The sequence below is a fragment of the Mus musculus genome, chromosome 15, assembly GCF_000001635.26.
Source record: "Mus musculus strain C57BL/6J chromosome 15, GRCm38.p6 C57BL/6J".
Taxonomy (NCBI): domain Eukaryota; kingdom Metazoa; phylum Chordata; class Mammalia; order Rodentia; family Muridae; genus Mus; species Mus musculus.
In genome coordinates, this window is record NC_000081.6 from 58,394,034 (window position 1) to 58,420,569 (window position 26,536).

General features: G+C 43.7%; 1 protein-coding gene across 4 annotated transcripts in view; it reads left to right on the plus strand.

Annotated features, from left to right (window-relative positions):
- The first annotated feature begins 11,873 nt into the window (after positions 1 to 11,873).
- The window catches only part of Fam91a1 (family with sequence similarity 91, member A1), a 51,895-nt gene continuing 37,232 nt past the window's right edge, over positions 11,874 to 26,536 (plus strand). The window contains exons 1-2 of one of the 4 annotated variants that reach the window (XM_006520705.3): positions 11,874 to 12,004; positions 26,166 to 26,250. Coding sequence is in view for 2 of the 4 variants with exons in the window: in XM_006520704.3 (XP_006520767.1) it covers positions 21,673 to 21,744; positions 26,166 to 26,250 (157 nt within the window). In the remaining 2 variants the exon portion in view is untranslated. Of the gene's footprint in view, positions 12,005 to 21,417; positions 22,231 to 26,165; positions 26,251 to 26,536 lie in introns of those variants that run through there. The other 3 variants (XM_006520704.3, XM_006520706.2, NM_145959.3) reach the window with 3 other exon arrangements.

A 26,536-nucleotide genomic window follows, 5' to 3' on the forward strand; every position in this document is an offset into this window, starting at 1 on the left:
GACCAATTCCTTGCTCCGAGTCACAGGAACCTGGAAATCTTGGCAGGTGCCCAGGAAACCCTGATATATTCCAATATCACAAAGTAGGGTCTAGATAAAGAAAGGATGTCATAAGAGGGGTTCTCGTGTGTGTGTGTGTGTGTGTGTGTGTGTGTGTGTGTGTTTAATATTTCCTTTATTACTTGGGGACAGGATTTTCAAGGGATCAACCTTTATTTTGAGACAGAGTTGTTTTTTTTTTTTTCATGTAGGCAATGGTGATTTTGTGAATTGAAGTTTCCAGAATAATATTTAAAAAAAAAAAAAAAGCCCCAGCTGTGCTAAAGATTCCATGAGGCTGAACAACTGGTTTGAGTTTCATGCTTGTGGAGATTTGGAACGTGGCAGATCTGGAGCCAAATCATGCTGTCTACCTTCAGGTTCCTTAATAGATATTCACTGCCCGTCTCAGTGGCTTACCTAATGTCTTTGTGACTCGTCCACGGACCCAAAGATTCGGAACTACATCATCAAATGACATCTGAGGCCTGAGGCCGAGACCTCCTGCTTTGCTGTAACCTGCTAAACTTGGGTGTTCTCATCACCATGCTTCAAAGGCACCTTTGTTGGTGACTTCCTTATGTCCTTTAGTTATAGAAACTGCATGGAACACTTACCACAGTAGAACTCGGTATTTGGGGCACACTAAATTGGTGTTCCTGGGCCCTAGTGGCATTCATTTGGCTCCAGAATCTGTTAGTGCCTCTTACTGCCTCTGAGGCGAGAGTGCACTTTTCTGTTGACACCTGGAGCTGCAAACCTCCGGCTTCTACCTCCCACGCTCTGGGATTCCCCAGTTAGCTAACATCTAAACTATGAATTAAAAGACAGGGTATTCTCGTTTGAAAATACAGTATTTCTGACTGGATGGTCATAGCTGTGCTAAGGTTCACAATAGGCAAGAGGTCTACAGATTGGAGGAAATCAGAGGTTGGAGACTAACCAGGCTCCAGGCTGAGTGTACTGTTCTAGGGATATGTGTGAGTAATACAGAAGCCCCTGTCTCTGAGGTGATAGTGGGAAGAAGACACAAAATAAAAAAAATGACCCACATATTGGTTCTTTGTTATTTTGTTGTAATTGTGCCTAATTTCTGCCTCCTTGTCCACTGACCCCTTTGACAGCCCCAGGCTTCTCAGGGCTCAGTCACCTCTGTCCCACCTCTGCCCTGGCTTTAAAGTCACACCCTAGGCTTCATTTACCCCTCCTAGAAACTGCCAGAGAATCCGTGTTGGTTCCTGCTCCCTCTGCCCCCTCCCTCTTTCGATTTTGACTTTGAAACTCAAAGGTCAGAAGAAAGAGCTGAACGATTAGATACGCATCTCACTGTGGAGATAACTTGTGTTCAAGGGTGCTGAGTTACTGTGCATGTAAATACGCAGTTATGAATTTATGGCCCTGGGGAGGTAAAAGATAGAAAACTAAGGGGCTGAGTCAACTCAGCCTTTTAATTTTCCAGATCATCACCACCAAGGACCATCTTGATTTTCTAAATGTGCCCATAGTCGGGTTTCTCTCTGGCTAAAATTAAACTCTCCTAGCGTCTTCTCCCTTCCCAGAAGGATGGAGATGGCTGGGGTAGACCCAGCAGCTGCAGCCTTGGGGACAGGAAACATTTCTGTGATTTCTGGGCTCCAAGGGAAAGGGAGCTAACCTGGGAAAGAGAATTAGGGACTATGATCTGTAGGAGTAAAGGCCACCAGCCTGGTGGTGGGAGCTTAGCTTTCCTATCATCATAAATACTTAATCATAATAAATTGTAACCGGTGTTGCACAACAGTGTGGGGGAGTGTCTAGGTTGTCATGGTGACTGGTAGGGTGGGGATTTGCCCATCTTTCTACTTCCACGGTCTAAAGGCCAGAGCAGTCCTCCCGGCTCATTGCACTAACCTGTCTCCATGTTTCTCTATTCACTAAAGGAGCCTGTGAACATTCTAGGTTATTTTGCTCCCCTAGCTATGGCCCTCCAGTGTCTTCCCCTTGCTCTCAGGGGAGGCCAGTGTTTACAGTTCCCTGCATATCAAGCCCTAGCATGCTCAGTTCCCCTTACTCCCATCCCCTCTCCTGGGTTCTCTCCTACTCACTTCCCCTTGTCCTATGTGTTCCTGGCATAGCTGCTTCTAAAACGAGGCATCCACCCCCAGGCCTGAGCACCTTTGCATACACTGTTGCTTCTGCTTGGTAAACTCTTCCTGCCATTGTCTCTATAGCTTGTGCGTCCATTCCTCTAGGCCTCTGCTAAGATACTACCTCCGAATAGTCTTTACTGATCATCTTTTAAAACCCGCAGCCTCTCTGTCGTAGCCCCTTTGAAACTTGGGCACCTCTGTTGACTTCTCTTCATTTCCTTGGACATAACTATCATCAGATCAGTATATTGTGTTTTCATTAATTAAAAAATTTTTTTAAATATTTATTTATTTATTTTATGTATATGAATACACTGTAGCTGTCTTCAGACACACCAGAAGAGGGCATCAGATCCCATTACAGATGGTTGAGAGCCACCATGTGGTTCCTGGGAATTGAACTCAGGACCTCTGAAAGAGCAGCCACAAGTTCTTAACCGTTGAGCCATCTCTCTAGCCCTTAATTGATTTTCTAAAATGGTACCAGGGATTGAACCCAGGGCCATTCACATACTAGGCAAGTAAGTGCTCTTCCCATGAGCCCTCAGTGTATTTAAGTATATGTTAATTAATTAAAATGAAGGAGTTAATTATGAAAGATACATATACAACATTTTGATTTGATTCACTCTCCATTAACTCTCCTTCTTCCCCAATATGCATCCATACTGGCCCCCTTTTAGATCATGATTCATCCTCGCACTGCCACCCCTCCACCCCTTTTATACATACAAGAGAAAATACGATGGCCTAAACACACAGGGGATTAGTGAAGCTCGCTTCAGGATGTCTGTGAGGGAATTTCCACATCTGATTAGATTGTGAGGCTTTGACCTAATTAGTGGGTTAGGCCCTTAAGGAAGCCATGAAATGATCCTTGAGAGGGACTAAAGGTACATGGTGGGTCACTGGATGCATGTCCAGGGGGCTGTGCCCTGCCCTGCTCCTTCCTGCATTCTCCCTTTTCTACTTCATGTCACCCGCTGTGGTGGTTTGAATACACTTGGCCCAGAGAGTGGCACTATTAGGAGGTGTGGCCTTGTTGGAGGAAGTGCATCACGGTGGGCATAGGCAATGAGACGCTCCTCCTGAACATGTGGAAGCCAGTCTTCTCCTAGTGACCTTTAGATGAAGACGTAGAACTCTCAGTTCCTCCTGCACCATGCCTGCCTGGATGCTGCCAAGCTCCTGCCTTGATGATAATGGTTGAACCTCTGAACCTGTAACCCCAATTAAATGTTGGCCTTGTAAGAGTTGCCTTGGTCATCGTGTCTGTTCACAGCAGTAAAACCCTAATTAAGACAGTCATTAAGGAAGCTCTCTGTTCCTCCATGCCCTCGCTGCAGTCATGGGACAAACCTTCTGAAACTGGACCAACCAACCCTCCCACCTTTGAAGGTGCTGTGTGGAGAATTTTAGTCATAGCAATGGTATAAGTAAGGAACCCACTATTTTCCTTCATCCTTGTCCTTCTTTTCCTCTACCTCACTAGGCCGAACCTCACGAGGACTGGGAGATTTGTTGTTCACTGGAATACCCTCAGCACTTAGGACAGCAACTGTCTCTCAGTAAGTATAGACAGTTCTCAACTTACCACAGTAAGACCATAAGTGTCTCCGTCTCCTTTATAGGGTCCTAACCTAGTAGTTAAATCAGCAAAATATTCACAGACTCTAATTTCCACAGCTGAACACTTGCTCAGTCTTTCTTAGTGCAGAGGAAATAAGTAATATTTCCTTTATACAGTGCTGATTTTGGGGCTTACATATTCCTCCACATAAACAAAAGCAAAAATATTGTTTCTAAACTAACTAAAAAAGTCATGTATTTTACGCTCCCCATCCCCCCACCCCCGTTATACTGATTAATAAAGCCCCCAGAGTGGAGACAGGCTATTGTGTGACACATTCTGTACCTATGTGTCTGTATGTGTGTCAGGTGCTCCCACCCCCAGCATAGCTGTAGCCGTTTTGTTTCATGCCTGCCAGTCATTGACATAGAAAAATAACCTGACTCAGAGCAGGGTCATGCTAACCATATACCCTGCTATATTCTGTATGTTCTGAGGTTTGTTAATCTTAAAAAATTTGTCAAGGATAAGCCTCCACTTAGGACCAATCAGAATGCAGGTCAGTTAGAACTGTTCTGTCTAGCTGGCCAAAATTAGCTTGAGTCAGAACCGACTACTGGGCAGCACTTCCTGCACGAATTCACTGTGTGTTTTTTTTTTTTTTTTCCTTTATAAGCCAGCTCTGAGAGATGTTCAGAGTCGTAGCCTCAGCCCCCGAATTCTGAGCTATGGCCCTAATCGATCAGTCTTATGGTGTACAATAAACCATCCCTGTCTGACTGAGATCAGTGTTTGTGTGGTTTGTGGGGCGACTCCTGGACCCCAGTAGAGGTTACTTCGTAAAAACTGTTACGTGACAAAGACACAAAAGCTGACATTGGCAGGAAGGGATTTTAGCTGTTGAAAGCATCATGTCTCTAGGTCTGCGCTTTCCCACAGTAGAGACTCAGAAAACCACACGTGCATCTTCCAAGCACCCAACCACAAGTCTCACATAGTGAAGTGCTTCCTTCCACTCTAGGGTGTATGGTCAAGAACTTGGTCTATGTGCGGGATACTGGCAAACTATTGGATGTGTGATGAATTGATATGAACATGAGGGCTTCTGCCACTCTCGTGCTCCCCAAGGGAAGGTGATACATCCGTGTCAGGACATGCTCAGGTTTTCATTTTGCATCAGAATGAGATACTGAGAGAACAATGTTCCTCTGGGGCTGGAACTCAGAGTCATTTCTGCCATGCTTCTCAGGTTTCTGTTGTGAGAACCTAAGAGCTAGACTTCCTTCATCTCTCCATTTACTGCCAGGCCTAAAACACAAGGAACAACTTGTGTTTTGGAAGCCATATCAGAGTTGGGTCTGGTGGCATGCCTGCCATTGCAGCTACTCGAAGCTGAGGAAGGAGGGTTTGAGTTCAAGGTCAGCCTGGTCTATAGAAGATAGCACACTCAGCATGATTCTTGTGGTTGCATGTGACTAGAAACATAAACCTCAATAACTTAACAAACAGTTGTTGGCTCCTAAAATCCAAAAGGGTTGCTAACTTTAGGCATAGCTGGAGAAACAGTAGCCAAGCAGAAGGAAGGGTTCCTGGGGTGTGGACCTTACCTTGAGATTAGTGCAATGGCAGCTACCACTGAAGTGAGGGGGAGCTGGTTCTGTGGGTGGTATCGAGAGAGGATTTGAGGCCATGTTAGGATGAGGTTGAGGGATCTGTGTAGATAAAAATGCTTCCATTTGGATGTTAGCAAAATGGTCAAAGAGAAACCAGAGAACATCACGGGTGTCCCTGCAGATCTTGTCTCAGGCATCGCTGGGAGGTGATGACATTAGTTGGGGTGAGGAAGACAGCGAAGGAAAAGAGTGTGGCACAGGGAGAGGAAAGTTTTGATTTTGCATTAAGTCTGAGGATTTAATTAGACACTCAGAGAGAGACATCAAGCTGACCATTTGAGTGGGAATGATACCTGCTTTAGAGATAAGCTTATAAAGTCAGGCTGGTTTTGCTGTGGAGAGTGGGAGAAGAGAAGATGGGGAGGGGACAAGGGATGGGCAAAAGCAGAGGAATGTGGAGCCCAGAAAGCAAGATAGGAGAATGAGAGAAGACGGGGTCGCTCTCGGCATTGAGTACTCGCAAGTCCTATGAAGAGAGCGAAGCACCCGGAATATACTTCACTTCAGAAAACTAACCTTGCTGTTCTTTAGAAATACATGTATCTCTTGAACAGCAGCCTATCCTTCTCAGGTTATTTTATTTTTAAAATCAATATAAATACATTTTTAATTGATTTAATTTTTCAAAATCAACCACTTTGACTTGAGTTAGGCAGAGGCTTGAGGAGGATTAATTACTATTGGCTTGGTGGGTGGCGTAGTGGGCTGGCCTAAGGCTGCTTGTGTCGTAATGCTAAGTGTGGGCCCCAAGACCTGGAGTCTGCAAGCAGCCCCTGTGGCCCTGCCCTAAGTTAGTTATTTCTGATTGGTGAATAAGGATGCCAACAGCTACTAGTTGGGTAGAAGAGACATAGGTGGGGTTTGGTTTTCCCAGGCTTGGTGTTGGAGGGGGAAGAGAACAAGAATGTGCAGGAGGGAAAAGAAGAAGCCACCAGGGGTGAGCTGAGCCATAAAACCATGGCCCTGTGGGCTAGCTAAGTGGAGCTAAGAGTAGCCCATGTGAAACGCAGTCAGCAATAACTTGGGGTTATCAATAGGAAAGTAGATTTTAACAGTTTAGAGGCTGGGCAGCTGCACAGCTCTTGTACTGATTAAGGCTTATAGTAAATATAAAGGCTGTGAGTGTGTCTTTCACCCAGGAATTTAAATAATCTGAGGAGGGGTAGAACCCCTGGGCTGGGATTTAAATAATTTCTACAACAGGTGGGAATGAGGACATGAGGACGAGCAGGCAGCTGGTCCCTGGAGAGATCTCTTTCTGTCTTTGTCTCTGGCCACCTCATTACACTGCCATTAGTTTCTGTAGTTAGCTGAGTGACTACCAGTCAGTCTACTCCACTTAACAGTTTCCATGTTTATACCCCCAAGGCAAATGAACGGACCAGAGAGCATCTGAGACCACTTCTATCTCATGGTCCTTAGGGTTCCGTGGTCCCAACTAGGGGCACTCGTCAAGAGCCCCTGTTTCCTGAGAAGTATTTGCATCAATACAAAACTGTATTTGGTTTAGAAACTATGCTTTCTCACCTGCAGCGCTGTGCAGAGGAATATTTTTATTACTGTCTCCCCCAACACCCCCCAGTCCCCCAGTTCTATGCAAAGCAATGCCAACAGCAAGAGACAATGGCCCCAACTGCAGACTCCTGTGATTTTTGTGGCTTTACAAAACTTGATCTATGTTCAGAATGTTTCACTTTATGAGGGGACCTTGTGGGTGGATGCCTGAGATAAGAGTCCCTGGTCTTTTGTACTTCCCCATGCTTTGGCTCCGTGCTGCTGGCCCAGCCAGCCTCAGCACTTTGTCAACAAGGCCCACGTTGAAAGTTTCCTGCAAGGCTACTGCCGTGCTCCTGACACACACAGCCTGTGTGGGCTCCATGCAGATAGCTGAACAAGAAGACTCCGTGGCGCCTCCTTCAGATGGTATGTGTGTTCCGGATGCGCTCTCCATGGAGGTTGGAGGAAGTTGTAATATCAGTCATGCTGAGCAATAATAGACAAATGATTAATAGGACAGGAAGCAATAAATTACCTGCTGACTTTTGTGCCAGTGGGGACATCATTGCCAAGTGGTGCAATGAGGAGGGGACACATCACTTTTTACAGATAACCGAGGCTTCCTATCGTTTCCTTATTGTTGAGGCTTTCAGAGTTGGAGTGCCCGAAACAACAAATGGAGCAAACATTACTAGGAATTAATCACATGGTTTATTTCATTTCTGAGAACTTATTTTAGAAATTCTTCTCTTAACCCAATTGTCAAGCTCGTCCTCGCCTTAAAAGGAGTGAGTCAAAGTCTTGGGTTTTACTTCGGAGTGCATGCTAAGCAGCTAGAATCATGAAATCTCTTGAAAGTCATCAGTAGTTGGAGAGTGTAAGATGTTGAGCCTGCTGCTGCTTTGCAGCCAGGGAAGGCTTAACAGGCAGCTGACCACACAAACACACACTTGGACAAATATGCTTTTGTATTACAGGGTTGTTTGAGATAATAGTCAAAACCAGACCATTTTTCCTCCTAGCAAATATAAGAATATAGACAGGGGCTTTTTTATTTTTAGAGATTTTTCCCTATTTTTCATGTGCATGTCTCTATGGTGGTGTGTATATATGTATTCTTACATCTGTGTGTTTATATGTATTCATATGTGTGTATATGTATTCTTTCATGTGTGTGTATATATGTATTCATGTGTATGTGTGTGTGTGTGCGCGCATGCATGTGTAGAGATCCAAGTTTGATGTTAGGAATCACCCTCCATCATTCTTCTACCTTTTTCATTGAGGCAAGCTCTCCCACTCAGCTCCAGAGCTTGCCAGTCTGGCTAGTCTTGCTAGCTAGCTTGCTTTATGGATGCCCTGTGGCCAAAATTAAAAATTAAAAATTGGCCACAATACCCATGTGGCATTTAAGTGGGTTCTGGGGACCCAATCTGTAGTCCTCACATTGGTCTGGCTAGAGTGTCAGCCACTGCATCATCTCCCCAGCCCATCTAAAGTTTGTGATGGTATATATTTAAAGTTTACATTGGTATGTTTTGACCTGCGTAAGCCCAGGGAGACGACTACTGCAGTAAACAAGTGAACACATCCAACTTCTCACAAAACCACACATTTGAGTGTGGTTAGAGCTCCTGAAGTCGACTCCTAGCGAGTTTTCCAGAGGGTGAGACGGTAGTATTTGTTCCCGTTCTTGAGCTAGACATCAATTAGGTCCCTAGGATTATTCATATTACATAACTATAACTTTGTAACCTTTGGCCTACATCTCTTATCTCTCTGCTCTCTTGAACTTAATAACTAGAGTTCTATTCTTTGTTTCTGCTGTGTTGAAAAATCAATGATTTGATTTTTTTTAAAAAAAGATTCTATAAGCAAGAGGATGTGATACATGAGCTTGGATATTTAGAACCCATGCGAAAACTGGACGTGGCAGTGGGTGCCTATAGCTCCAGCACGGGGGAGGGGGGGTGAGGTAGAGACAGGTGGATCCCTGCAGCTCACGGCCCTCCAGTGGAGATAAGTCGGAGAGCTCCAGTTAGGCAGAAGGACATGGTTTTAAATAAATAAATAAGGTAGAGAACTAGTGAGGAAGACATTCAACCATGCTGGTCTCTGGTGTACAGCACACACACACACAAACACACACCTACAAGTAAGCACACATTGTGCTTCTGTTCCATGTCAGGCCTATTTCATGTAGAAAAATCTTCACTTCCATGTTCACAGTATCTAAGGGAGGGGAGCAACCTCAGTACTTGCCAATGTATCAATGTAAAGAAATTTACAATTGCACACATAAATTTATAAATATCTATTGTTGATATTTGGCCTTGCTGTCTATTATAATACTAAGTGCAGGCCCCAAGACTTGGAGTCTGCATGTAGACCTGTGATCCTGCCCCCAAGTTATCTCTGATTAGTAAATAAAGATGCTAACAGCTAATTGATGAGCAGAAGAAACATAGGTGGGGTTTAAATTTCCTGGGCTTGGGGTCAGAAAAGAAAGAGGAGGAAGAAGAGAAAGAAGAGGAAGAAGAGAAGGAGAAGGTGGTGGTGGTGGTGGTGGTGCAGGATAAGGAAAGAGAAGAGGTTAGATCAGCCATAAAAAACAGGGCCCTGAGGGCTGGGCAGTTGGAGTTAAGAGCAGCGCAGATGAAACATAGTTAAGTAGTAAGTAACAGCTTGGAGTTATCATAGGACAGAAGATTCTAGCAACATAGAGGGGTTGGGATCTACCCAGCTCTTGTGCTGTTTAAGGCTTATTGTAAATATAAAGGCCGTATGTGCCTTTTATCTGGGAACTAAATAGTCAAAGGTAGAAACCCTAAGATGAATTAAATATTTCTACATCTATAGTGCAGTGCCATTCAAACTCAAAAAACAAGCAAGGGTATCTTGCTGTTTACAGCACCATTATGCACCTCTGGGTCCTTTTCTATACAGTTTTATTTATTGCTGACTTGGCTCCATTGTAGAGGGTTATGGTGGCAAGGTCTACGGAAAATGAACTGTACAGCAGAGACCGTTAAAAGAATCACTTTGATTGAAGAGATATGTGAAAATCTTCTTGCAAAAATTCAAGTGCTCAGTATAAGACAGACAGACAGACAGGCAGACAGACAGACAGACAGCAGCAGCAGCGTCCCAGATGCCTACATTTTAAGTATTCCACACACATGCTAAGCATTTCACTTGAGGCCATTTGTCTACACCACTTATCCAGAGCGAGGCTGCCCTGTGACTCTTACTGAGAAGCCAGGAAGGGTTGGGATGTAGCCGTGCCATTGGGGTTGGTAAAAGTGTGGCATTGATCCGAAAGCTGGGGTTGGTACTTTAAAGTTGCCAACACCCATCTCTCTGTGTCAGGCCTCTTGACAGCTGTCATCCTTTGACTGCCCGCTGAACTATAAGGAAAGTCTACCTCCCTCCTTCCCTCCACTGTGCTGGGCACTAGATGATGTCACATGTATCAGTGATGGAGGTGTCTCCACCATCCACTGATAATTGTTGAACAGCCATTCTGCCATGGGCCATGGTGGTGCTGTGGTAGAGACAGCCTGTGCACACCAAGAAATTCATCAGGACAAAGAACGTTAGTGTCACAGTATCAAATTTTGACCAATAGGTGGTTGAGAGCAGGAAAGAACCAATAGAGGCCTTCCTCCTTATGGTAACCATTTTTGAGGTACAGTGGCTTCACACTCCTCTGAGAGATGTCACACAGGACCACGTAGCTGATCTCTCCTGAAAAGCTATTGCCTTCTTGGTAACATAACATTTGCTTTCTGCCCTTCTCTGCCTCACATTCCTCCTGTTTGCTCTTGCTGTCCTGGGAGTGTACACACCTTCCTCCCACCCTCCCTTCCCATCAAGGTAGCATGTAAATTTACCCATCTTTTTTTTTTTTTTTTTTTTTTTAGACTAAGGCTATGGGGCTGTTTTTTAAGTTGTTGGATTTTTACCCCTGGGTGCAATTTACCTAACCTAACGAGGATGTGTTATGAAGTGGGCAGAATAGGTGGGGGTGGGGAATGGGCAGGAAGAGGAGACTTTATAGTAGGATCTAGAAGTCTGGCTTTAGTCAGACAAAACAGCCTAACTAAAGGGTTACGGTCATGGCAACCCTTCTTCCTTATGGTAACCACAGCTCAGGCTTTACAAAGTTGGACATGTGGTGTGTGTTTGAAAGCTTAGCACGAGAGAGGTAAGCAGGAGGGTCTGGGGGCTCACTGGCAAGTCAACCGAGCCTCCTTGGTGAGTTCCAAGTCTCAGTGAGAGACTGTCTCCAAAAGCTAAGGTGGAAGGTTACAGAAATGGTTCAACTATTAATCGCACTCAATGTTCTTGCAGAGAACTTGGTTTCTAGCTCTAAACTAGAATCTATTCTCATCACCTTGGATACATTTGTTTAAATGTCACACCAACCTTTTAAGGTAGATACTGGCGCTATTTCCATTTTGTATAGGAGGAATCTGAGGCCTAATGTTGAATGTTTCCTATCCCCAGTTAAAAAGTTAAAATGAGGATAGGAATTGAAGCCATAACTCTTCCGAGCTGCACAACCAGATGGACACGGCTTCCTGGGAGAAGACTGACCTCACAGCTTCAGGAATGATTTTGGACCAAGGTCAGAGTTTGGGGTCCTCACTTTCATGCAAATTGTCAATGGCTTTATTCTTTTACAGCAGGGCTCTTATTGGGCACTGTTGAGGGCCAGAAAATTTGTTTGGAGAGCTGTCCCGCGACTTGTAGGTCAGCATCTACTAAAAACCAATATCACCTTCTTCATAATTCTTTTGAGATACTATCTCACGTAGCTCAGGCTGAACCTGAATGTTCTGTGTAGTCAGGGAGGAGCTTAAATGCATGGCCCCACTTACTCTGTCTCCCAGGTGCTGAGGTTTGAGATGAGTGCTGCCAAGACAGACTTATTTTCTCTGTTTCAACTACAGAACATCTTCAGACACTGTGGAATATGCCCTAGGAACAAATCTGCCACCTGTGAAGAAATACTGATCTAGAGAACACTGTGGTCTCTTAGGATCCCAGTGATAATTGTCACCATGATGAAGTGACATGAACAACCAGCTCAGGTATGTTTCCTTGGGTATATTCCCACAATATCATTATTTGCTCCTAGTAGGCGTGTCTAGTTTCTCCTATCAGTAATAAATAGTGCCAGCTTGTACCAGCTACTAGGTTTTCATGCAGTAAATCTTTAACTTTGTGGCTTACTAATGAACTAAACAGCCAGCTTCTTATTGCTCTAGAATCCAGGGGCCACACCAGAAGCAAGATTATTTGGCAATTACAACTTGTGAAGAAACAAAGTGTCATCAATTGCTGTAAATAGTTAAGGCAGTGTGTTTTTTCCCTGACTTGGTATGTGGACATATCAAGGCTCTGTTGTTGTTAGTTCCATGCAAACCTAGGACAGATTATAAACTAGGTCCACTCTGTCTATTTTAATATGTTCATAGGTTTTTAAAGGAAAACAACCTCTCTCTCTCTCCCCCCACCATGTGTGTGCGTGTGTCTGTGTGTGTGCATACAGTTGAATTGCTAAAGGAATCAGACAATCTTAGTAGTATGCCTATTATTCCTGAATTTGAGATGTGGAGGCAGAAGGATCAGTTGTTGGAAGCTGGCCTTGATAAAGGGAGGCTCTGTCAAAAACAAGTCACCAGTGCCTGACAAATACAGAAGTAGATGCTTACAGTGGATGGACGGAGCACAGGGCCCCCAATGAAGGAGCTAGAGAAAATACCCAAGGAGCTGAAGGGGTCTGCAACCCTATAGGAGGAACAACAATATGAACTAACCAGTACCCCAGAGCTTTTGTCTCTAGTTGTATATGTAGCAGAGGATGGCCTAGTAGTCATTAATGAGAGGAGAGGCCCTTGGTCCTGTGAAGGTTCTATGCCCCAGTATAGGGGAATGCCAGAGCCAGAAAGCAGGAGTTAGTGGGTTGGTGAGCAGGGGGAGGGGAGAGGGTATGGGGGTTTTCAGAGGGGAAACTAGGAAAGGGGACAACATTTGAACTGAAAATAAAGAAAATACCTAATGAAAAAAGTAAAATAAAATCACAGATTATCTTCAGTTGGGCTTCTATTCTAAAAGTACTGAATTGAGTCAGCATTCGTATCTCTCTGTCTGTCTGTTTTGTTTTCTTGATGCAGCCTCTCATTATGTAACCCCAGCTTGTTCAAACCCATAATCCTTCTGGTGCAGTCTCTTAAGTTGTGTGCTTATAGGCATGCACCAAAACATGTGGCTAGTTTTCATTTTTTTTTTCATGTGCTATTGCCTTTTGTGGTATCCTGGTATAATTCCCTGGCAGCAAAATCTCCTTTCATACGTGGTTCCGATCTATCCCAGCATTATCATTCAGCAGCAAGAGCGACTTCTCCCAGGAGTCCTCAATGAGATTTATTTCCGTGCTCTACCATCTTCTATCCACTCCTACTTTATACTCTGCAGCCTATTAAATCACGTACCTAGAATCTCCATCCTACTTGCTCCATGCCCTACCTAAATGCTTAACATAGCACCGGGCACATTCAAACTATTTGGTCCACATTTGCTGACCCATCTGTGTCTATTCATTAAGTTGACAGTTCTTAGCTGAATTTCATTTCTAGACTCAGGAGTCAGTATCTGCCAGCAAAGAAGAATCAGTTTTTAATATTCTTTCTATTGTTGGTCTGTGAGGCTTGGGGTTAGCATAGAAGTCTCATCTAGAGCCTTTTGTTATCTTTCCCCGATTTATAGAATGAGATATTTCCCTTTATCCATAAATAGAATAAATGTGCTTCATTTACGTTGGAAGTTAATCATGTGTCTCACATTCGTCTCACCAATGAGGTCTTTGAAATGGCCTTGATCCTTAGCCTCTTCACAGGATGGGTCGGACTTGTGTGCCTGAAGGAGCCACACACACTCTTTAGATTGAGAAATTCAAAGTCTTGTCACATAGAAGTCACACTTGGGGTCCTCTGAGTTATTACTCCTCCGTGTGTCCATGGAAACCTTCCTTGTTCAACCTCGACATACCCGGATGTCCCTGATGTCTTGTCCTGTCATACTGATGTCTCAGAACACAGATATAGAAGAGCTAGCTGTCACTTCAATTCAGTCTCACCTCTTATCTCCTGTGCAGGAAACAGGGCTTAGTTCAGATTAAAGCAGCCCGTCATTTGCGTTTAATTATCGCTGTGATGAGGATGGTTGCTCATACACAAGAAAATAAATCTGCTGTTACATCTTCTGGGGCTGACATAATTTTCCTTGTGCCCTTACCCCACAGAATAATAGGGGTGAGTGCACATCAGTGTGTGTGCATGCATGAGTGTGTGCATGTGTGTGTGTGTGTGTGTGTGTGTGTGTGTGTGTGTGTGTGTGTGTGTATAAGTGTATGACTTAATTCCACTAACTGAGGGACTGGATTTGGCCTCTCTATGTTAACACGCTGTCATCTCTCTGGGGTAGTGAGTTCTGTTGGGAAGTTTTGGGATGCTGTGAAGGCTTCGTGGTCTTCCCTGCTTCCTCTCAAGACCTGGCATGGGAGCTCAGAGAATTCTGAAAGCCCCCTTGTTAGCTAAACTCAGCTTTCAACATGAGTCGTTGGCTGAGACTCTAAAACTCTATTTCATGTTCCAATGTTGAACCTTGGATTTCTTTATAATAGCTTGTATTTTCTCAAGGAAATATAGGTATCTCTGGAGTTTTAAATTAATTTTAATTGATTTTTTTTTTTTTGCCTCCCTGAGCACAGTTTTACTAGGGGTATGATTCAAAAGATTTGCCATATTAAAAAAAATGAAGTAAAAGAAAAGAATAAAAAATAAGTGTATACTATGAGTTTATAGTTTCTTAAAAGACGTAGTCATGCTGGGTGTGGTGGCACACTCCTTTAATCCCAGCACTTGGGAGGCAGAGGCAGGCGGATTTCTGAGTTCAAGGCCAGCCTGGTCTAGAAAGTGAGTTCCAGGACAGCCAGGGTTACACAGAGAAACCCTGTCTCAAAAAACAAAAAACAAAACAAAACAAAACAAAAAAAGACGTAGTCATTTGTTAAACCTACAGGAAAGACAATTTTACATTTCTGTGAACTGAGGAGGAACTATTTCCACAGCCACTGACATTTTCCCAGAATCAGCAGTAGCCATAGCCAGTATCGTTCCCTATCTGTCCCTCAGATCTCATTTGGAGAGGTTATAGGAGCATCCCGCTCTCCCACACCTTGATCTCTGATCACAGTTTGCACTAGCGGATGATCTGGTATTTCTTGTTCAGTGGTGCAGAGTTCCTTGTTGGTAACAATGTAAACAGGGGATGACTTAATGTAGAAGGAAACAACAAGATCTATTCCAGCCAAGTCCTGGGCTGTGACCGAGCATCCTAATAAGCTAGAAGGACCAAAGCAGACCAATTCAGAAGTAAAACACAAACTCAGGTAGTCTCCACGGTGGCTCAGAAGTGTGTGCTTTTTTAACTTATGAGTCTCCTGATTGCTGTCAAAGGATGGGAAAAAATATTTCCTTGGTCTTCAGAGCGTGTTGAAGCTATTCATTTCTTATTCCAGGAGACCCAGACTGGGTTGACTGTCTTGCACATGCAAATGAAATATTGTATTTGCCCAAGCATAATGCTTTCAATTACTATATATTATACATAATAGATTTGATTATTGTATCTGATCAACAGAATCATTGGCTTAGAGAATTAGAATTAGATATTATTAATCCTTGTCCATTCTCATTTTAGAAATCCACGTAACGAATGCTTATTGAGTACCGAGGCTTAAAGAATTTTCTAAGTAGTTGTCAGCCCTTCCTGCACATCAGAGTTCCTGGCGATACTTTATAAGCAGGCAGCACCTGGTTTCCCACTCCAGAGATTCTGACATATTCCCTCTGGTGTGAAGTCGGATTGATATGATGTGAGATCTGGGCACTGGTATTTAAAAACAAAGCAAAGCAAAACAAAACAAACTTCTCAAGTGCTTCTAGTGTTACCAGGACGATGTCTCCATTTAAAAATAGTACCCACACTTTAAAATTCTGTGTCTCTTTCCCTCAATATTCTCTACATATTTAAATTAGCTAGTTTGCTGGAGAAATGGGGACAAATTAGAGGAACTTTCCAGAGAGACCTCTTGGTCATGGCTTTCAACATTTTGTCTCTTCTGTCTCCATTTTTCCAAGCCTACCGGCACAGTGGCTTACACCCACAACTTCAGCACTTGAAAGACTGAGGCAGGAGGATTGCTATAAGTTCAAAGCCAACCCTGGAACACAGAACCAAAAGAAGACTAAAACAAACAGGCAAAAACTTCCGAGCATTGATTCATCTTCAGACAGACTTTGCTCTTCGTCGTAGATACTGTGAAATGTAATGTTCAATTAATAATAGCTTGAGCTTTACAGCTGACTGTCCTGTCCTGTGGTTCTGTGGACCGGGAGCTACTTAAAGGTGTGAATGGGGTCCTTGAGATGGGACTGACTTCAGCTGGATCACTGCCCAGTGAACCCAAGTGACATGCTTTAGAAAGCACAATCAACAGTATTTGGTGTTGTTGACCACTGAAGACGAATTTGAATAGGAGTTTCAAAGACTGACAGGCCCATGAGAATGAGTTAGATAAGAGACAATGGCAGTAGACACTAGAGGTTTTAAATGTTGTATGAGATCAGCCCCTGGTGGCCACCTTCAGTACTACAATTGTCCAGCTTTGGGGTGGAGGCCTTTTGGGTTGACACTTGGAATCTTCCTTTCCACATTAGACATGGTGACTGGAACACAAACAGACTTCAGAAGATAGACATAGAGTATTCTATATTTACACATAGATATGGAGTATTGGAGTTTTTAGAAGGCTGTATGGCAGAGCACCTATCTGCTTCTCTGTAAAAATAAGCTTTATCTCTTCACTAGCTTGCCATTTGCAAAGGAAACAGCCCAGAAACTACTTTGCTTTTTCTTTTTGAGACAGGGTCTCCTCGTTAGCGTAGCCTCGCCTTGAACTCATTATGTAGCTCAAGCTGGCCTAGAGTTTTCAGCAATCCTCTGACTCAACCCGAGTGCTGGGATTACAAATGTGAATCACAATGTGCCCACTATTCACAGAAACTCCATAGTGCAAAAGGAACACCCCATATTACTCTGCTCTTTCCACCCTCTCCAATGTCTATTTGGTTTCTTTAGAATTTCACTCAGGGGGCTGGAGAGATGGCTCAGCAGTAAAGAACACTGACTGTTCTTCCAGAGGTCCCAAGTTCAACCACATGGTGGCTCACAACCATCTATCATGGGATCTGATGTCCTCTTCTGTTGTGTCTGAAGAAAGTAATAATGTACTCACATAAAATAAAGAAATAATTAAAAATAATTCCATTCAGTGCCAGTATGCAAAATTTTCCAGGAAGAGGAATAGAGATGAGCATTTTGTACCCCAAATCCCAGTAAATGGTAAGACAAGTAAAAGGAGTTGCAACTGCGTTACTATTTCTGAAGAGCCTACACAGGGAGGATGGCGGCTGGGGTGATCTGTCTAGATGATGTTTTCTGTTCCTTTGACAAAGACAGAGGTTGAAGCATTTCTCCACTTCAGCATAGGGTGTTGATGATTTCCACCATGAGCAGCCACCATAGCAGAGGGTAGAAGGAAGTGGGCTGGGGTCTCTGGCCCATGTGTGCTAGCCCAGCTCCACGGGCTGATATGGGAGATGCTGAGGGCTTTCCAAAGTTTCAAGAGAGTCCTCTGGATTTTCATGAGAATACTGCTCTGTGTTTTCATCCACCCAAGTGTTTACTGAGTGCCTGAGCTAATGTAAGCTTGAACAGCAAGCAGACTAGAGTCCCCGACTTTGGGAAGCTTCTGCTCTAACTAAATAGGATGTTTTAAAACAGTAAAATCCCTTACTGACCGCATTAGATGGCAATATGTTCCTGTCCCCCTCTACGGAGAAAAATAATGCAGTGTGTTGGGTGGCAGGGGGCTGGAGATGTGTTATAATTCTGAACAAGATGTCAGGCAAGGCTCGTCTGTGACATAGCTTCATTCAGTCAATACATGTAATATTAAGCACTTATGCTGGAAGCCTAACTCAAGGTACTGAAGAGAGACTTCGGAATGAAACAAAGTCCTTCCCTCTAGAGTGAGACAGACGACACACAGACACCAAATGGCTAGCCAGTGATTCCTTGCAAGGAAGAACATAAACTACGGCAATTTGTAAGGGACACAGAATCTCCTGCTCCAAGTATGGGGAAGGCAGCAGAGAAATTAGCCAGGACAAAAGCTTAGAGGTATGATCAACCGAATCCAAATGTGTGGGGTGATGAACTAGTCCTTAGAACAGGGATGAGCCTGTCTGAATTAAACCCATGGCCAAGGACAGGCCCAGAAAAAGTGTGAAGCTCAAAATGCAATTTCCTTCTCTCTGTTTGAGAAACTATTTTCTGTCCCCATTTAATGTCTGAGCATTTCAATCTCTGAGCATTTCTTTTTCTTTCAAATTACTCTCTGAAAAGGATAACGTATTTGTTCCTAACATAACATGTTCCTAATGCTGAGAAAGGATTATTCCCCGAAAGGGTATTTGCATTTGGAACTGGAAGAACGTGATTATATAAATTTATACACCACTTGTTTGGGTATGGGGATATTTTTTTCGGGATAGTATAGTAATATCTTATTGCTCTTGTGACAAATCACCATGTTAAAAGCTCAATATTAAGAATTTATTATCTCACAGTCAAGGAAATCAGAAATTCAAATGTCTTGGCAGGAGTGTTTCTTGAGGTTTAGGGAGGAATCCATTTCCCTTTTCAGCTCCTAGGAGCTTTCCACAGCCTTGGCTGTGATCCCAAACCACTGACGTCAGTTTCCATCGTCATCCCTGTTTCCCTGGTTAAGGACCGTATGATTACCCTATGCCATTTAGATAGCCCTAGATAATGTCCCTATCTCCAGGGTATCTTAATCACACTGCCCTGAAGGAAGCACTTCTAGGTTCTAGCCATGGGAATCATTGTGAGCGGTAATTCTTCTCCTCATAGGGCATGCTAATCTGGGCTCTGTGAGTGGAACTATCCAACAGCTCCTTAGTTAAAAGTTGCTGCTTCTCATTATCTCTGTTGACACTTTGGGGATGAATAGTTTGATAGTTTTTCTGAAGAGTAGATCACCAAGCCAGGGACAGTGTCACTTGCCTGTAATCCTAATACTGGGGCGATAAAGTCAGGAGGATCAGAAAGTCAGCAGTGTCCTCAGCTACATAGTGAGTTCAAGGCCAGCCTGGGCTACATGATATCATCATTACATTTTAAGAACAAGCTCAGGTTGCTCAAACCAGCTGGGTAATTTTCTCTAATCTGACCCAGTATAGTTGGCAGAGAAGGCGGCACATGGCATTTGCATGTCTGAAGCTATTGTTTACTCAGAAGGTGTCTTTGGGTGGGGCCCTGCCACAACCTTGTAGTTTCTGATTTCTCTAGAATGTGAAAGGCAGAGACCTGAGTCAGGAATGTAAAAGAATGGGATTTATTGTTTTCCAAAATGTCTCAAGGAGGTCACCAGCGCTGCCCAGGGAATCCATTTGGTAGTTGTTTTCTCCTTTCTGATGCCCAGGGAACTATCTTGTTCCTGGAGTTTCCACCCAGCAGGCCCTGCACCTTGTGGGTTAGTTGAGGGATGACCAGAATCGCTTTGCTTCCTGGCCATCTTGAGGGAAATGGAGACAGGTCAGTCCTTCCACAAGCATCTTGTATTTTTATAAATCAATCTGATACAGGTTCCCACTCTGAAGGAATTGCTATCTGTCTTCTTCCTGTCCACATAGCTTTGATCTAATGTTATCTCCTCCTTTAAAAATCTGCTCTTGGGGGCTACATACTGAGAGCCTTTATAATTCACCATGGTGGGATTTTTCTCAAAGGTCTGTACTTTACTGATTTGGCAGGCATCTATTCACCATTACTAGCTTCTGTTGAGTTCAAATTAGATTTATTATTGAAAATACAAAAAGGATGAATAGATTCATGCCCGGTTAACTGCTTTCAGCAGTTGAAATAAAGATTTGTAGGGATTTAAAAATGAAGATATCTTTAATTTTGTTACTTACATTATACTAGATAAAACGATTCTGAAGAATACTGTTTGTTCACATGCGAATTATGAAAAATGTAGGGGGTATTTATTTCACTAACTCTAAATGAACTTTCCTAAACTAAAGCAGGAGACAGAATATTTCTATGAAGGGTGTTCCTGAGGAATTCACAGGATGGTTCCAATAAACAGCCTTGGGCTGGGCCTGGACAGTTGGCCCAGCAGCTAAAATCACTTGCTTTTGTTTAGCAAAAAAAAATCTGAAATCCAACTTCTGGGCACCTGATATCTGATGCTCTCTTCTGGCCTCTGAAGGTACAAGGCACACTGGTGGTGCACACACACACACACACACACACACACACACACACACATGCAGGCAAAACACTCATACATAAAATAATACATTGTGAAAACCAGTGGGCTCTGCCATTCTGAGGGCTCTTGTAGCCCTGCCAACCTCACTTTCTTCTTCTGATAGGCCTAGTCGCTGTGGCAATGTTTCACTGACTGTTGAGGCAAGGGAATGATACATAGTAGACAGATCATACTTTTGAATACTGTTGCATTACTGGAGTTCAGAACATTTTAGCTACGTTGAGGAGGATCTCAGCAGGATAGGAAGTTACTGCGATCAGATAACCAGACCAATACACCTATGTAAGAGCAGTGTGTACCATAATAGTTTCAAATAATTAGATATAATGGCATGCCTCAGACTGGCCAGTTGTTGAGGTATGGATTAAGCGTCTTTAATGTTTTCAGTTCTTATCAGTAGTGTATAACAAAACATGACTTAAAAACATTGCTTTAAAATGAAAAAATAGACAAAGAACCACTGAAGTCTTGCAGTTAAATGAGTTTGCTTAGGAAATAAAATATACTCTGGAAGAAACCGTTCCCAAAGACCTCAGGAGAGCTGTAGGGATAACCATCCCAGTTCTGCGTTTAAAAAGGCGATCGAAGCAAGTTAACATTTCTGCACCTCAAATCCCTACATTTTAAGAATTTGGATCTTGGAAGGAGTCCAACGTTCTCCATCCCCAGGATACAGCGAATGCTTGGAAGGGATGACGCCGCTAGCGACTCTAGGCCAATGGGTGGGGGGGGCCCAGGCATACTCGGTGTTCTCTTGTTCGGCAGGGTGGCGAGAGTGGTTCTTTCATTAGAAGCGCTTTTGCTCAGACAACCGACAGAGCCATTGGAGACACACATTCGGGAAACTGAGTCACACAAACCCAGAGGTGCAGACCAGGGAGCCTCTGTCACCCCAATGCGCAGGCGCGGCTGGCTGGGCTCGGAGGGTCTCTGAGTCCCGCCTTCCTCGCACCGTTCAACCACGTGCGGGGGGTGGGGTGGGGGCGGAGCTCCACGCTCGGACCTAGGCCAGTGAGCGGAAGTGACGTCGGCACAGAGCCATTTCCGGCAGGCCGAAACTAGGAAGAAACTTGGAGCTGCCGAGGCGCGGGTCGTAGTTGGCGCTCCCGTCCGTGCCCCGTGGCCGGCGCCGCGCGGACCTGTGGGGGCCTGGCCATGGGGCGGCGCCGTGCTCGTGCGGCCTAGACGTGCGGGCTCCGCTGACAGGCCGGGCGCTCGCGGGCGGCAGGCGGCGTGGCAGCCGCGGCCGCCGCGGGCCTGGGCTCCGGCATCATGAACATCGACGTTGAGTTCCACATCCGGCACAATTATCCTTGGAGCAAGTTGCCAACGAACGTGAAGCAGGTATGGCTCCGCCCTGCTTCTCTGTCGCCTGACCTGCGGGCCGTCGGGGGGCTCGGGGAAACTGGGCGTGCGCTGTCTCCCAAGAAGGCTGGACGGGTGTCCCCCCGGACTCGCCTGGTACCTCGGCCTGCAATCTTTATTTTAATAAAGTCCCCGGGCCCCCAAACTTGAGAGTGGTGGGAGAAGGGAGTGCAAAGCGACAGATCACACGTACCTCCTCTGGAGCGTTTCTGGGGGTTAGGTTGCCTGCTTGGAGTTGCATGTGTAACTGAAAGCATTTAAAGTTGGCCCTGGAAGACCACTAAAAGTTACTAAGATGAGGAACGAAGGCCCTCCACCCCCGGGAAGAGGGAAGAGTACGTCTCCGGAGCTGTGAACAATCACCAGAGTTCGGAGACGTGTTCCGATCCACTTGGAAATGTTGGCTGGATGCGTGAGGGTGATAGCTGCCGAGGCTGACAGAGCAGTCAGGCCTGATTTGGAAGGGTACGTGTGTGGTTTGTGTTGTCGGACTTCGTCCTTTACACAGCCTGAGTTTATAAAGGATCAACGGGAGCATGACCCGAGGGGTTTTGTTTTTGTTTTTTAATCGAATGCTTACAATGAATGGTAGTTTTACTCAGTCGTGTTTACTGAGCATGCAGATAGTTTAAGGATCCTGCCTCCACGGAGAGTCTTTTCTGTCAGAGACAGAGTAAATGGACTGGTGAAAGAAAAGAACGGATAGGTGGTTTGAACTTTTACGAAGGCCTTGATGTGTGTGCTTACATGTATAGTATGTTTACTACATGCAATGCAGGGGTTCGCTGCCCACCGTTTCTAAGTTCCTCTGATTTCTGGTTTCTCTTGGTGGTGGGCAGCAGGTATACTTTTGGAATTATGGAATGGTGGTGGTAATGTTTTTATGATTCTTGTGATTTACTTTGAGTCCTAGTTCTAGAGAACGAGTTAAGGGTCTGGTGGACATCACGTGACAAAATACTTCTAAGACACCAGAACCCTAGGTGTGTTTCAGGGGCAAAGGTCTATAGGTTGTCAAAGATGTCAAGTTTCTGAAACTTGAAAAAAGGAACAAGTCTAAATCTTTGGGAATAAGTTCCTCTTAAATTTGAATGAGTTTAGCAGATAGTTTTTGTTCTTTAGATACATATGTTCTGAGACATATTTGAAGACAACTAGAGTAAATAGTTCATTTCCTTTTTAAATAGCTTATACCCAACTTAAATAATTGATTCTATTAGGATTGGCAAAAGCCTTCCCAAACTTAATTGTTATTAATACAATCATAGGACAGTGCTAAAACTTAAGTTCAAATATAAACTGATTAGTTTCTGCGTGTGAAACCACTGAAAGGCCCAGTTCTGAGTCAGGCTAAGTGTGGCCTTTGTTTCTGCAGACCTTCTCCAGCCTTCCCCTGGTGTCCTGAAGTTAAGGTCTACTTTAGATGACATCACCCTTCTGTCTGCTTTCTTATCTTCAGCACAGGACCTTCTCATTCTCTCCACACTACTCAGTAGTGTGGACTGAGGCAAGCCCAGTTTTCTACTGTCTGTCACTGTCTATAAACCCCCAAGTTCTAGCCCTCAGCTGTGTTGTCCCTGTGCTGTCGCCCCTCACACACATCACAGCTGTCACCCCACCAAGCTGCCTTTTCTGCTTAGATTCTGAGTTAGGTTTTGTGCCCTAAGCATCTGTGTACGTTGTTGGTTTTAGTAGCTGTTTGTCAGAAGTAATGAGGCATTGGCTTGAGATGACTCCTAAAATGCTATAAAAATCACAGCTATATTAAGAATAGGGATTTCCTTATGGTAAAGAAAGGATGTTTTCGGGATTTTTCTGTAATTTCCTAATATTAGGCATTCATTGTTTGACACGTGTAGGAATAATATGTCTTTTGATATTGAAAATACTAAGTATGTTGATATGACTTCCAGTAAGTTTTGGTGGGCTAATATTCGGAACTGACTCATTTCCACATTTTGAAAAGCTGAAGGAAGGAGACTTGGATTAAAAAAAAAAAATCTTACGAGCTATTAGCTCCCCCTCCCCTCCACCCTGGTGTGGATGAGCTGAGGAAAAAACTTGTTTTGTTCTATGGGTTGCAACCAGCCTTTAGAGGGCCTTTTAATTAAAAAGCTGTAGATGAGGGCTGAGCATGTACTGGGCCTTGGGCTCCATACCTAGCATGGGAAGACAAAAATGTAGGTCAGGCCATTGTTTTTAGGAATTTTCTATAGTTTACTAATATCAGGCATTTATTGTTTAACACAATGAATGTATTTAAAGTGAAATTCTATGGTGGATCAATTTTTAAAATGTGGTTATTTTTATTTACCTATTTATATATTTATTTGTAGACAAAGTACCTCTGAGGATGTCTACATTGGGGCTCGTAGGTGCCTTGGGGGTAGGAAGTTTGCTTTCAGGGTTATCAGCTGCGCAGGGCGTGCTCTGTTAGTGCTCTTTTCCATCTCGCCTGTTCTAGTTCCTCTTCTGTGAAGCCCCGCTACATCCAGCAGCCTTCCCATGTGCAGCCCACAGTGTCCTAGTGGTGGCTGGCTTCCCCGTTCTCTGGGTCTGTAGTCTGTAGCCCAGGCACAGTGGTTTAAAATGATGGGAGAGTTGGAGAAGGGTGGAGAGTCAAGCAGTTGCTGAACAGATTTATTTTATATATTTCTTGAGGGAAAATGAAACATGCTCTGTGGTTTTAGGGGTTTGTGAGTCCTAACATGTTCACTGATGGGGCCGTTCACACGCTCCACACCTAGTCCTGGAGCTCACGTGGTCATAGAGTTCACGTTCTTCAGTGAGGCGCACTGATACATAATGCTAACTTAAGGGACTTGCTTTGAACCAGAAGGGCAACGCCTCAAGTTTGGAACTTGTGGTGATTGTAGCAGGATGGCATGATTGTGTACAATGCATGTGTGTTTCCTGACAAGGAGACTCTGACGTGGTAGTGCAGCTGTGGGAGCCTTGACAGGTATGTTGACATTCTGAAACCCTCAGTAATCTTTGGTACTGCCAGGAGCCTGGCTGCTGCACAGAGGATGTTGGGGTCTCCACAGTGCACTGCCCTCTAGGAAGTAGCTCATGCACGTCTGTCCTGGCTGAGCATGGCCGTCCCTGCAGCCTGTCCACTTACAGGGCAGGGTATTTAGTAGGTGTTCCATTTATCTCATTGCAAAACATAGGTATGTGGCTTTGGCTTTTAAAAACCTATAAAAGATACAAATAACTGCATCTTCTAATTATTTTGTCATTAAAAACGTCTAGTTTAACTTTATGGTGAACCAGAAAGAAGAAAAACAAACAACATAAAACAAAAAACCACTGTACATAGTAATTAGAAGCAAGAGAACACTTTGATACTATACTAACTTTGTGGTCACACATGAATGTCAGGCTGACTATGATCAAGCATATTTATTCTGTTTTTATAGTCCCAACTTTGAACTTAAAATATTATGTTTCCAGCTAGAAAGAAATTTGTTTATTATGTTCGTCTGTATATCTGTCTGTAGGACCATTGACTGAAAATATTGCCAAAAAAGGGTTTATCCTGAATGTATACAGACCTATTTCTAGCTTTATTCATAGATAATATAGTCTAACAACATGTTAGTAGCTATTAGAAGTAATCTCAAGACTACTTAAAAATATGCAGAAAATATAGGGTGTGTGCAGATTATACTTAGCACATGTGATGCTATTTTCTGTAAGGGACTGGAGCATGTCTGGGTTTTGGTGTCATGGGGGTCCTGGCACCAGTGCTACGTGGAGCCCATGTAGGGCTGTGTGGGAGAATGGCAGCACTGTCCACAGGTTTCCAAAGCAGCAGTGAGGGAATGGCATGTCACAGAAGCAGCCCTAGCACTCTGAAATGTCTGTTCTGTAGAATTGTTAATCTCAGCTCAGTCCAGAAGGTCTGGGTTGTCAGTCTGTCCTTCCTTAGTTGTATTCTTAAATTTATATAAGGGTGGATGTGAGAGGCCACCTAGCATCCACCCACTCATCCACCCGACGCATCCACTCACCCACCCACCCACCCACCCATCTATGCGCCCATCTATCCATTTCACTTAAATTTGGGATAATCTGGAAGGAAATTTTTATTACCAGTCTTGTTAACAAAGTAAAGTTACATTCTTATACTGTTTTTTAATTTTGTGTAAATATTCATATTGTGCAAAATTTTAAGTAAATCATTGTAGAAAGGCAAACTGCAAAGAAACATGTGGGATTTTGTTTTAATATCATAATAATAAAGTTAACATAATAAAACTTAAGAATTAAGTTTACTTATTCAGTTCTGGGCATTAGAGATGGCAGGGTAAATAGGGGTCTTTTTATTTTTTAATTTTATGATAAAAAAATTGTACCATCTGGAAACTCTGATAGCCATGTGCACTTTCTTTTAGAGTCTTGGAAACTCACAGAGAGAATATGAAAAGCAGGTTGTTTTGTACAGTATTCGCAATCAGTTGCGCTACAGAAATAACCTAGGTAAGTGATGACTCACTGTCTTTTCACTTTTATAAATCTCTCTTAGTTTTCAGTATGTTCTGCATAGATCTGAAGTTTCTCTATGTACGGACTTTAAGAACCTTCAGATTACTTCATTCTACCTAATAACAGTTCATATTGTGGATTTTTCTTTATAAGTGTGATGAAAATTCCTTTTTAGAATGCTTTTTATAGGTCCATTTTTCCTATAAAAATCTCAATCTTATCTGAGTAAGGAAATGTGCCAGAGAAGAAAAAGGACACGAGTTCTTGATCATTTCAGACT